Source organism: Cervus canadensis, chromosome 21 (genome assembly GCF_019320065.1).
Source record: "Cervus canadensis isolate Bull #8, Minnesota chromosome 21, ASM1932006v1, whole genome shotgun sequence".
Classification (NCBI taxonomy): Eukaryota; Metazoa; Chordata; class Mammalia; order Artiodactyla; family Cervidae; genus Cervus; species Cervus canadensis.
Window position 1 is genome coordinate 31,217,691 of NC_057406.1, and position 14,074 is coordinate 31,231,764.

The 14,074-nt window shown below is 38.1% G+C and overlaps 1 protein-coding gene across 1 annotated transcript in view; it reads left to right on the plus strand.

The window, feature by feature from the left end:
* The first annotated feature begins 5,064 nt into the window (after window positions 1-5,064).
* ETNK1 (ethanolamine kinase 1) overlaps window positions 5,065-14,074 on the plus strand; it is a 53,338-nt gene continuing 44,328 nt past the window's right edge. The window contains exon 1 of the mRNA XM_043440142.1: window positions 5,065-5,221. Within this exon, the coding sequence (XP_043296077.1) occupies window positions 5,066-5,221 (156 nt within the window). The 5' untranslated portion in view covers window position 5,065. The remainder of the gene's footprint in view (window positions 5,222-14,074) is intronic.

The following is a 14,074-nucleotide window of genomic DNA, read 5'->3' on the forward strand; positions in this document are numbered from 1 at the left end:
AGAGATGTTTTGGATTTCTGAATTTTCAGTTCAGTCTACGATAGCATTAATGAACCCTGATTCTCTGGTAGGTGTACAAGAGTGATTTCTTCTTAAACACATGTTGAATCTGGTGGAGGATCTAGCTATTAGACATGCCCACATAATCTTGTTTCACAGAAAATTTTCTTCTGGGAATTCTTTGTGTTATTACTCAGGTAACTAAGGTTAACTCCGCTGTAATTAAAATATTTATGACTAGAGCCTCTGGATGTGTATTCAGTGGCCCTTTTATTCCCTCATGCAAAATACTTATTATGTAGCAAGGTATAAATATTTTACTAGTCTTTTATGTGTGGCATAATCTTTATGACTTAAATCTACAATATGGGTGGCACAAGGCAGACTTTTTTAAGTGTTCTAATAGATGTATAAAAGGGATAAAAGTAAAATTAGATTGGGAAAATCTAGCTAAACTCTGTGAAGATGGCTGCTGGAGGTTAAGCTCTGAAGGATGAATCTGATTTCAAGAAGCAGAGATGGAAGACAGATCTTCCCAAGTATTGGAAGGCCATGATGTAATACTAAATACTGGAAGGGGACTAAAGTTTGTTGGAATGTTATATTGCTGTTATACCTTCACTTCTATTTTACAAGCAAGATGCTGAACAATTTTAATGATACCCTGAAGCTAAGGAATTTTTCGAAAGCCAAAGATAATTTATGGGCTGGCTTATGACCTAGGAAGAGGTCAGAGACAGGAAAGTTCAGCGTGATCAGTTCAGTTCAGTTCAGTTGCTCAGTTGTGTCCGACTCTTTGCAACCCCATGGATTGCAGCACACCGGCCTCCCTGTCCATCACCAACTCCTGGAGTTTACGCAAACTCATGTCCACTGAGTCGGTGATGCCATCCAATCATCTCATCCTCTGTCATCCCCTTCTCCTCCTGCCTTCAATCTTTCCCAGCATCAGAGTCTTTTCAAATGAGTCAGCTCTTCACATCAGGTGGCCAAAGTATTGGAGTTTCAGCTTCAGCATCAGTCCTTCCAATGAATATTCAGGACTGATCTTTAGGTTTGACTGGTTGTTTCTCCTTGCAGTCCAAGGGACTCTGAAGAATCTTCTCCGACACCACAGTTCAAAAGCATCAATTCTTCGGCACTCAGCTTTCTTTATAGTCCTACTCTCACATCCATACATGACTACTGGAAAAACCATAGCCTTGATGAGATGGACCTTTGTTGGCAAAGTAATGTCTCTGCTTTTTAATATGTTGTCTAGGTTGGTCATAACTTTCCTTCCAAGGAGTAAGTGTCTTTTAATTTCACGGCTGCAGTCACCATCTGCAGTGATTTTGGAGCCCCAAAAAATAAAGTCTGAGACTGTTCCCATTGTTTCCCCATCTATTTGCCATGAAGTTATGGGACTGGATGCCATCTATTCATCTATTCACCTATTCACTAATATCTTGTTTCCAAGTTTTGGCAATTATGAATAAAAATGCTATAAATGAATAAAAATTCTATAAATATTCATATGCTGGTTTTTTTGTGTGTGTGTGGATGTAAGTTTTCAACTCATTTGGGTAAAGATCAAGGATCATGATTACTGATTTTATGGTAAGACAACGTTTACCTTTGTAAGAACCTCCCAAACTCCCTTCCAAAGTGACTACACCATTATCACTTTGTCAGTAATGAGAGTTCCTGTTTCTCTACATCTTCAACAGCATTTTTTGTATTTTGGATTTCAGCTATTCTAATAAGTGTGTAGTCAAATCGCATTGTTGTACTAAGTTGCAATTTCCTAATGACATGATGTTGAATGTTTTCATATGCTTGTTTGCTGTCTGTGTATGGAATTGGGGTTAGGTCACTGTTCTGATCCTTTGCCCATTTCTAAATTGGATTGTTTGTTTTCCATTAGTAAATTTTAAAATTTATTTGCATAGTTTGGATACATATCTTTTATCAGATATGTGTTGTGCAAATATTTTCTCCCAGTCCATGACTTGGACTTGCATTCTCTTAAATACAGAGATGTTTTTCATAGAGCAGAAATTTTTAATTTTAATTAAGCCTGTAAGCAGATAGTATAGAGGGTCTCCAGAGAAAGAAAACCAAGCATGGCTTTCTTGACATAAGAGAAGCCATTTTTGGCCTAAGCCATTTTGTGATCTGAGCTTGGCTGCAATGCTTGCCCTTGCACAGGTCTCAGTAATTAATGATCTCAAGGGAACAAAGGAGTTTAGAAACAAACAAAAAGCAGTCAAGAAACAACAGTTAAGCTATAAAATATTCCTAGTTCTTTCTCAAAGTATATCTATCTATCTATATAATTTGACACAAATCCTTGAACTGTTCTACAGATGGTAAGGCCCCTCGCCCAGGTGGAAGACCCAGACTGGTCACAACCTAAGGAATGAAGACACTGACCTTTTCTGACCCTCATGACTTCCATCAACTAAAGCCTGGACTCTGTTGACCTTTGCCCCAGTAGTATGCTGAATTATCCTCTGTTCAAGTTCCTTCATAAATATGCATATTCCTCCCAATTGGCTTCATGAATATGCATGCTCCTTTAGCTTAAAACCTCTCCAATTTTGCTGTTCTAGATGTTGCTTAGATGTTCCCTGGTGTTCTCTTCACTTGCTGCAAGTAATAAATATTACCTTGTCCAGATCTTTGCCTTGGTTGTGTCTTTTGGCTCAACATTGGCAAACCTGTTTTGGCTCAAAACTGGCAAACCCAGTTTTCCAGTAACAATGGGATCAAAAAAAAATTTCCCATACAAATAGCAATTACTCCAGTAGTATTTATCCATCCTTTCCTAATTTTTAATGCCACTTTCATCATATTCAAAGATCTCATAAATGTGTAGATCTTTTTCTGGAATCTTTATTTGTTCTACTGGTTGGTTTGCCCACTCCTAAACCATTATATAATAAATCTTGGTAGGATGTGTTCTCCCAACTTATTCTCCAAACTCCCTCTTCCACAAAGCATCATAGCAGCTTTTGTTTGACCTTAAGTTTTGTTGTGAATTTTAATGTCACTTTAACAAGGTTTGTGAAAAACTCAGTTGAGATTTTAATTGTAATTGCAGTATGCTTATTGATTAGTTCAGTGAAAACTGAGATCTTTATAATAAAATGCTTTCTTATTCATGGATGTGGTTCATTTCTCCATTAATATAATTTCACCCATAAAGTAGTACACATATTTTGTTAGTTTTATTCTTAGGCACGTAATAATTTTTTTGGGGGGGGGGTCTAATTATTAATGGATGTTTCTTTAAAATTACAAACTTGTGTAATTCCAGAAATAATTTTTAAAATCATTTCACAATTCAGAACAGTTTCAAAATTCTTAAAATTCCAACTGTTTAATAAAAGTTCAAATTATACAAAAATAAAATAGATTTTACCTGAAATGTGAAATTATATTACTACCACCCAAACTGGAAGAACATGTAATTTAGCATTCCTTGCAATATACGATTTAAAAAAGCCTAAGTTTGGAATATGCTGAATCAACTTTCTTGCTGTCTATAACACTCTCTTTTCCTTGTTTTTAGTTTATGAAGTTTGGCGTGTGTGTGTGTGTACACACACACACACACACACACACACACACACACACACACCCTTATTGACAGTAAGCTACTTTGTGATTTACAAAGGTAAGTAGGTTCTGAACAATCAGAATGTAAACTGATGTGTACACACACACACACACACACACCCTTATTGACAGTAAGCTATTTTGTGATTTACAAAGGTAAGTAGGTTCTGAACAATCAGAATGTAAACTGATGTGTACACACACACACACACACACACACACACACACACACACCCTTATTGACAGTAAGCTATTTTGTGATTTACAAAGGTAAGTAGGTTCTGAACAATCAGAATGTAAACTGATGTTAATCAGATAATTAAACATTTTGACTGTTAAGCTGAGTTGTTAGTGATGTAATTCACCACTAACAATTATATTCACCAAGTGTTGCAGAGAAGACAGATTAAGAGGTCAAATCTAAACCCAATTTCCTCACATTTTAAGAAAAATTAGGAAGTCGCAGTAAATTACTTGTGGATTACCCAGTTTCCAGTATTCCCTTAGCAGTGGTATTGGCTGATATAAGACCACGATATAAGGCCCACCCAGCACCTCTATCGCTGAGCCTCAGAATTACTTCCCTTCCCTTTCATCTTCATCCTACACTATAACCTGTTCCTCCTGACTCTAAATAATTCTCAGGACAGTCAAATAACCGACCTTTAAAAATACATCTTGAAGTGCAGTCTCCGTTTTACCCAATTATCTTAACTGTCCCAGTATACCATGAGCTCAGTATACTGCTGATGGTAATTTAGTCGTCAACCCACCTATGTGGACGTCAGTACACAGCAGCACCGAGATCAAGGCGACCCAGTTAATTCAGCTTGCCCAGACTCAGGCCAAACTCAGAGGCTGACCCTGAGGTTATTTCAGGACGCGTCCCTGGCATTCCAGAAAAAGTCAGCCCTACCTCAAAACCCAGATCCCAAGACCCACCCCTTCCGCCCAAAAGGTGAGCTAAAGCTTCATTGCCTTTCGCTCGGGACTTGGCAGGGCTCAGCCTCATTCCAGAAGGCGAGCCCCGCGTTTATCCGACTAACAGCTCGCCAGGAAGAGTCTGATAAAGGCCGAGATACGGAGCCCCGGGAACCAGGCCCATTGTGCCCCGGAGCTAGACACGCGGCCGTGAGCCTGACGCAGCCGAGGCCCCGCCCCGCGCGTGACGCCAGCGTCAGGCCAGTCCCGGCATGCTCCGCGCCCGCCGGCGGCCGAGTGCAGACGAGAGGAATTTTTTTCCCGTGAGCATTCCCCGCTCAGTTCAGCCGCTGTCCAGACCCGGGTCGGCGAGAGTGCCGCCTCCACCGGTTCTCCTACCGCTAGCCCGTCAGTCTGAACGCCCCCAGCCCTCCCGCGAGGGCGCCCCGGGACGGAAGGATCCAGCAGCCTGTCGGCGCCCGCCGTTCTCGTGGTCGCCGTCGCCGTCGTCGTTGTGGTAGTCTCTGCCGTCGCCTGGGCCATGGCCAATTACATCCACGTCCCGCCCGGCTCCCCGGAGGTCCCTAAGCTGGACGTCACGGTGCAAGATCAGGAGGAGCAGCGCTGCCGGGAGGGGGCCCTGAGCCTCCTGCAACACCTGCGGCCGCACTGGGACCCTCAGGAGGTGACCCTGCAGGTAACGCCCACACCTCAACCCCGGGTCTCTCCCGACCTTGACGCGGCCCAGGGGGGAAGGGAGTGGCGGGTTTTTACCTCACCATCCTTTATAGTCTCCGGGGACCCAGGAGGAGCTCCGGGAACGTCTTCTCGCTCCGTTCTTTGGGAAGTGACCCTATGTTTCCTCCGTCACACCTAGGAAGGTCACTCCCCCTTCTTTCATCATTGCTTACTGAGGTTGTCCTGAGGGCAGATTTCCTCTTTCCCGAAGCGGCAACGTTAGCGACGCACCCCTTCCACCTCAGGAAGGTTCTTGTTGATAGTTGCCCCTCCTCCCCCTCCTCTATCCCTTCTTACTGCGGAATGAACCCTGTTCACTCCCCTTGCAAGGGGTTCCTCGCCCGTCGGCCTAAGTCACTGTCGCCTCTCCTTTCACAAATAATGCAGTAATGAATTTTCTCATCTTTTCCTTTCCCTTCTCAACCCTCCCCCTGTCGGTGTAACCCATTGATGCTCACCCTGCGTTTTATCTTCTCAAATCCTGGGATTGGAGACAGCCCTGTATCCCAAAGTAATGACCATGGTCATCATGCATTATCAGATTGGGTTCTTAGGTAGCCCTGAACACGTTATTTTATTTGTATCAGTATTTCTGTGAAGGTTTTAGTCATGTGAGTGAAACTAACACTATCTGATGGTAGAACGATAGGTGGCTTGTGAATATTTCTTTTTCCGGAGCCACTGTATTCACAGACAGAAATTGGGAGAAAAAGTCTTGGAGAACCTATGCGTTTTTGAATAGCTTATTTTTAATAAGTTATGATGCAGCATACAGGAAATGTATTTTGAGCACTTATTTCTCTTTAACTTTTGGAGTTTTAGGTACTATATATGAAAATGAACCTCCTTTTCCCTTGCAAACACAAAGTAATTTTAAAGGCTGGCATATTTGAGGTTTGTTTCAAATCTGAACAATAATATAAGAGTATTCAGTTGAAGTAGCCAGATCATCTGCCTTATTTTGTTGACTGTTTCAGCAAAGTTAGGTGACTTAACAGTATCTCAGGTGCTTTGCTAAAGTAGTCACCTATACAAAAATGAATAAAACATGAATAGTGCCCTAGGGCCCAGAACAGTTCTTGACACTTCAGTTTCATAAATGTTGGCTTCAGTTCTTACTGTCTGGAAGAGTTTTGAGCAGACTAAAAGGACCCATATGTTTTGGAAAAAAGTTATCAGACAAAAATTTTGAAAATTTAAGGGAGTGTTTGTTAGCTAGATATGTAGGACATAGTGAATCAAAAGTGATTTTCATGTGTAATTAAAAAAAAAGTAGAGTTGGACCATAAAGAAGGATGAGCACCAGAGAATTGATGCTTTTGAATTGTGGTGTTGGAGAAGACTCCTGAGAGTCCCTTGGACTGAAAGGAGATCAAACCAGTCAATCCTGAAGGAAATCAGTCCTGAATATTCATTGGAAGGACTTAAGCTGAAGTTCAATACTTAGGCCACCTGATTTGAAAAACTGACTCATTGGAAAGACCCTGATACTGGGAAAGATTGATGGGAGAAGGAGGGGGTGGGGCGTGGAGGATGAGATGGTTAGATAGCATTACCAACTCAAGGGACATGAATTTTAGCAAACTGGGAGATGGTGAAGAACAGGAAAGCCTGGCGTGCTGCAGTCCATGGGGTTACAGAGTCCGACATGACTTAGTGACTGAACAATAACAACGTATTTTCTTTAAGGAAAATTAGTTTAATTGAAATTTCCAAGTTGAAACTCTACACTTCTTTAGTTTATTATTTATTAGCTTATTCTAGTTTATTATAGAAGTTTCTTACATTTATTAAAATAAGTTATGTTCTGGCCGTCAATTATTAATTAAACATATTAATTAAAGACATTGCCATTTTCTGGTAAACTCTGGTTCTGATAAGCTGTATTACTTTTTAAGCAGAGACTTAAGAGTTTGAAGCTTTGATGACTGGAATTTCAGAGGTACATTAGGTGTTTTTTAAAAATCATTTAATCCCTCAGACAACCATTTTAGATGGGTACTATCATTTTTTTAGGTAGCTCTGTGAAGTAAAGTCAGGATATAGGTTGAAAAAAAGGATAAAATGTGTTAACATTCAGACTGTTTCTGGTTGTTGAAAAGTACTTGATATTGAGTCTTACCTGATATCCATGTATCAACTTTTGACTTTAAGACCTTTGTGCTCATTATCCAAACTTCCAGTGTGCTTATTTGTAAATGAAGGTAAATACTACCATTTGTTTTGCTCTTTTGATGATTGTTATTTAGAAATCTAATCCCTCCATGTGCAAGCAAAGCTTTTGATCCAGAAGCTGGGACAACTGCTAAGCTGAGTTGATGGTTATTCATCTCTCAATTTAGTAGATCTGACTCCCATATTCTAGGTCATTATAAACTCTGCTTTTATGATGCTTCAGGATTTCTTCAGTAAATATGGACAGGAATATTATCTTTTGAGATTTGCTTTTATTTCCTTTGAAGTATAAAGATAAAAGTCATACCTCACATATAGTCAAAAGACTAAAACAAGTATCAGTAATAATAGCACATATTTTTAAAAGATTTTTTCGCAAATTCTTATGTGATATAAAATATTATTTAAACATACCTTAGAAGCTTTCTCTAATAATACTTATTTACCCGGCACTTACTCTTGCCAGCTGAACTTTGAGAGCACATTACAAAATCCAGAAACAAGCAAAAAAACACGTTCGTGCGTTCAAAATGATAGAGGGTCTGGTTTTTGCTCACAAATTATGGACATAGGGGATAATATATCTCATTTTAGATAGAGCTTTAAAAAGTTGAATTATTTTTTCCCTATCTCTGCCAAATTAAAAGAATACAATATAAAAGTAGCTTTGTGGAGTATAGTATGTTAGAATAGGTGGAGTAGATCTAAAACAATATATCAGAGTGTTTTTTATTTAATAATATTTTACTGTTTATAAAGAAAGCACTTTGGCATACATTCCTCCAAACAATCCTGTGAGATAATGTAGACTGTTAATATGTATTTTATAGTTAAATAATACTGAACTTGAAGTTAGTAGTGGCAAATCTGGGATGAGAACTCATAAATTATTGCTCTTTGACTGATAAAAGTTTATGTTTATTCAGTTCAGTTCAGTTGCTCAATCGTGTCCAACTCCTTGTGACCCCACGGACTGCAGTTTGTATATTATGATTAAGACAGGGAAGCCATTTCTCTGCAAAATTAGTAATTTGTAAAAAATTAAATCTTTGGCTCATAGAAAAATTTTGCCTTAAGTTCCTTACAAATAAAAATTCATACTTTTTCCACATGTGGCATTATTTTGGAAAAGGGATTCACTTCTGCTTTCTTTTAAAATCATTACTATCTAATAGGAAAGTATTTGAGTGGGTGATAATACCTAAGAGTATTTTGACTATGACTAAGAGAGATGGGATATTTAATAGGCTCCTGTGAAGGATATGTAATGTTTAATAGGCTCCCATGTGTTTTGATAATGTGTGACCACAAAGTCAGGGGCCTAATGTGCTAGTTCACTTTCAGGTATTAATAGCTATGTGTTTTGGGCTGAGCAACCATTTCACCACTCTTTGAGGCCTCAGCATAGTGTAGTGGAAAGAGGATGGTTTCAAATCCTGATGCCAGCCATTTGTCACCTTTGGCAAGTTTAAAAATCTCTATAAAAAGAAATTACTATCTACCTTGGAGAATAGTTGTGTAGTACAAAACAGTAGAATTTAACTACTATCAGTTCAGTTCAGTCACTCAGTTATGTTGCACCCCATGGACTGAAGCTTGCCAGGCCTCCCTGTCCCTCACCAACTCCCGGAGTTTACTCAAACTTAGGTCTGTTGAGTCGGTGATACCTCCAACCATCTCATCCTCTGTTGTCCGATTCTCCTCCCGCCTTCAATCTTTCCCAGCGTCAGAGTCTTTTCAAATGAATGAGTCAGTTCTTCACATCAGGTGGCCATGTATTGGAGTTTCAGCTTCAGCATCAGTCCTTCCAATGAATATTCAGGACTGGTTTCCTTTAGGATGGAGTTGTTGGATCTCCTTGCAGTCCAAGAGACTCTCAAGAGTATTCTCCAACACCACAGTTCAAAAGCATCAATTTTCGGTGCTCAGCTTTTTTTATAGTCCAACTCTCATCCGTACATGACTACTGGAAAAACCATAGGTTTGACTAGATGGACCTTTGTTGGCAAAGTAATGTCTCTGCTTTTTAATATGCTGTCTAGGTTGGTCATAACTTTTCTTTCAAGGAGCAAGCATCTTTTAATTTCATGGCTGCAGTCACCATCTGCAGTGATTTTTGGAGCCCCCAAAAATAAAGTCAGTCACTGTTTCCATTGTTTCCCCATCTATTTGCCATGAAGTGATGGGACCAGATGCCTTGATCTTAGTTTTCTGAATGTTGAGTTTTAAGCCAACTTTTTCACTCTCCTCTTTCACTTTTAACTACTACACTACTACAAATAGTAATTTTAATACTATTCTTTTACTAATTTTACTACCTTACTAAGAGTAGAGTATCAGGAGAATTAAATGAAATAGGTAAAAATTATGCACAGTATGTTTTATTACTTTACCCCACCCCCCATCCCTGGCTCAGTCCCCAGCCTTTGCAAGTAGAAAGTTGTTCTAAAAGAATTGTAAGCTCCTAAAATTCAGTAATTTTGACATGTATTTTTTTTTGTACTGGCATAATGCTAATTTTCAGCAGCATTTCTTGTAGCAGAAGGTAGGCATGGGAGAATGGAGGAGGAAAGGCTTCACAGAAAGGCTTCAAGGGGTACCTTGAATTCAGCTTGGAAGGAAAGATAGGAGATGGGGAAGTATTTCTGGGCATAGAAAAACCACTTTCGTAAACTATGAGTGTTTCGTAGACTATGAGTGTCTTGGGTAGAATGGTGTATGAAATGATTTCCAAACAAGGGGGAGGTTAGATATGAAGTATTTATGCCTCATTAGGAGGTGGTGTTCTATTATCTAGGATGCAATGGGAAGTTGGTGAATGTTTTTAAGCAGGTATGTTACATATTTTTTAGAGAAGTGGCAGATTACTATTTAGGCAGCATCCATTGAAGATAATGTTTTGAATTGGGAAATGAGTGATCACTTAGAAAGGACATTTTTGAAACTCTTGGTTACTGCTTACTAAGAGGATGCTAAATTAGTATAGTGGATTTAAACCACTACAGTTTAAAAAGATGAGTTAAGATGTGATAGGATAGATCAGAGAGCATTGCAAGTAATACGGCTAAGTATTTCTTAGTTTTCTAAGTATTTCTTGTTTTAGTTTTACATAAAAGTATATATGTGTTGAATTAAACGATAAATACTTTTTTTTCCCCCTGTGTATTGCATTAAAAATTGTTTGTGAAAGACAACTGAGGAGAGACTGTTATGTTAGATAAGCGGTTCTGGGATCCAAAATAGGACAGTGGCCTTGAAGCTGGAAATAAGGGATCGATTTGACATTTCAGAAAATAAATGTGCAGGACTTGTTAATTGCTTGCAGGTCAGGGAGGAAGTGGGAAGCTTAAGGGCTTTGTTTTGTTTTGTGTTTCTTTTTGTGGCTGACAAAGATAGGGCAGTAATGAAAGGCCTTTATTTAAGGAATCAAGTTGTATTTTTCAGGATTCTGTCATTGTTTTTTATCTTTTGGCCTTGCCACGTGACAGGTGGGATCTTAGTTCCCCGGCCAGGGATTGAACCTGAAGCCTCTGCAGTGGAAGCACAGAATCTTACACAGGACCACCAGGGAAGTCCCCAGCATTTTTTCTTAGAAATTATTTTACTCTGATACATCTTATGGGCTATAGATAAATTTTGTCACCCTTTTAAAAATTGTGAGATACAACAAGCCTACAGAAAAAGTGAAACATAAATTGTTGTAGAACAAATACCTTTGTAGCCCTCGCTAAGGGAAAGAGAGAAAATATTAACCAGCAACCCAGAATATCTCTCACTTCCCTTTGTGCTCCTAACTTTTCCCTCCCTCTAGTGGTAATCACAGTAACAGTTAAAAAAAGTTAATAGAACAATACTTTTGAATTGAATTAGTCATTTTTTCTAGTACTCTGAGAAAATATACTCTGTAAATTTTTTAAATAAAGAACTATATGATCATGAAGTAATTTAGTTTTACTGAAAAGATGTAACACAATGTTAAAACTTTGAGTAGGAAAAAACCCCCACTCCCTATTCATATTTAAACCCCCACTCCCTATTCATATTTTATTAAACAATCAACTGTTCTATTTTATTACCATCTACTTCTCCCTTAAATATTTTACAGTTGTTTTATTGAATCTTATGTACACTTTTGTATTCCTGTTCTTCACATCAGTTCAGTTCAGTTGCTCAGTCGTGTCCGACTCTGTGACCCCATGGACTGCAGCACGCCACGCTTCCCCATCACCAGCTCCTGGAGTTTGCTCAAACTCATGTCTGTTGTAAATATTTTCATGTTTTTATGGTATTGACCACAACTTTTGATAGCTAGAAACATAATATTTGATCATGTTAAAGATCACATGACTTAATTACTTTTAAAGTGAAGTTTTAGAAAGAATTCTAAAGAGTATAAAGAGGAAAATTAGAAAGGCTTAGCAGGTAAAGAATCCGCCTGCATTGCAGGAGACGGCTTGATCTCTTGGTTGGGAAGATCCCCTGGAGGAGGAAATGGCAACCCACTACAGTATTCTTGCCTGGAGAATTCCGTGGACAGAGGAGCCTGGCGAACCATAGTCCATAGGGTTGCAAAGAGTTGGACATGACTGAGCGACTATACACGCACATAGGCATTCATCACATTCATAAAAGAATACTATCCAACCCTGTTGATTTTGTTTAATAAATACAAATGATTCATGCTCTTAATAAAATATTTAAAACATAAATAAAGCTATAATATGGAAAGTAAAAAACCTAAATCCCTCAACACCAGGTCCTTCTCCTCAAAGGTAATTTTGTGAACAATTTCTTTTGACTTACAAAAAATTGTCTGATGATTTACCAGCATAAATAATTTATGTATGGATTTACCAGCAAACATCGACCTACATTTATAAATATAGTAAGTATAATTAAATTATCCCATATCATGCTTTTAAAATAATATATCTTCCATATCTCCATGTCAGTGTATGTAATCTGCTCTGTATTTTTTTAATTTTGTTTTTATTTTTTAGATATTGAAATCAGTATTGCAGTGAAGTACTTTTATGCATATATTTTGGGTAACTTCTTTAAGTATATCCATAGAGTAAATTCTTAGTGAAATTCAATTTAAAGAAAAAAAATATACATATACATGTATATATATATATATATGATCTACTTCAAGGAACTGGCTCACACAGTTGAAGAGGTTAGTAAATCTGAAATTTGTAGGGCATTGTCTGGTAAGCTGGAAACTCTTAAGACAGGAATTGATGCTGTAGCCTTAAAGCAGAGTATCTTCAGGAAAACCTAAGTTTTGCTTTAACAGCTTTTCACCTGATCGAATGAGGCTCACTCATGGGGATTAATCTCTTACTTGAAGTTATCTGGTTAATAAGTCTGCAAAATACCTACACAGTAGCATCTAAATGTTTGATTGAATAACTGGGCATTATAGCCAGTCCAAGTTGGCATAAAACTGTCATGCTATTTCTTAGTTTATGTAATTTTTTATTCCTCAAAACAGTATTGTAAAGTATCTTTTTCTCTATACCTTGTCCAATCTCTGATATTAAATTAAAAAAATTTTTGCCAGTTAGATACATGAAAATAGTATTTTGTTTTCTTTTTACATTGCTTTTAATTCTGTCATTTTGGAAGACTGTCGAATCACAATAGTTTCTTCCACAAAACAGTTAACTGACACAAATTAATTCCATCTTTGTAAATTTCTGGTCTTGTCTAGTAGTCATACTCTAAAAGAATAATTGAAACTTGTCTTTCCCATTATCTTGGCCCATGGAAGCTTATTCATTTGAATTCAGTAGTTAATTGGTCATTTTAAACCATAAATAAATATCGAAACTCTGCTTGGTTTCTTAATCATCTTAGGGACTAAAGAAATTTCGTGGTAGCTAAGATAGAGAGTTTAATGCTTTTACCATCTTAGAGTTTGTCATTGCAAGATAGTGTCACGTACTGAAAGGAGGCATTGGATTATGTTTTGGGGGTCTCAAGAAGGTCTTCAGGTTCACTGATAGTCACTTTAACCTCTAAGGTGTCATTAAACTGTAATTTCTTTTTGCCAGCCAGGTTTTCTGTGTTACTTCAAATGGCAACCTGTACAGATTTGGGCAGTACAGCAGCATAGAGTCTAGGGCTAATCTGTAACGTAGATGTTGTCATAATTATTAACTTTTATGATCTCATCATGAATCATTTTGCTGTCTTGTGTTGAAATTTAAATATGTAGTAATCTGCATACCTGATAAGAACTTAGTTTGTGTCAGAAATGTTTTTTGTGCTTTTGTATATGTTAAGTCATTAACTCTCATGAGTGAAAGTCATTCAGTTGTGTCCGACTCTTTGCGACCGCATGGACTATACAGTCCACGGAATTCTCCAGGCTAGAATACTGGAGCGGGTAGCCTTTTCCTTTTCCAGGGGATCTTCCTAACCCAGGGATTGAACCCAGGTTTCCTGTATTGCAGGCGGATTCTTTATCAGCTGAGGTACAAGGGAAGCTATTAATTCTCATAAAAACCTATTAAGTAAAAAAACAAAAACTAAAACTATAAAGTAGATTCTAATTGCTTATATTAAACATGAGATGAATAAAGCACATACAAGTTAAGTGACTTGCCTAAGATTACTCAACTTATAGATG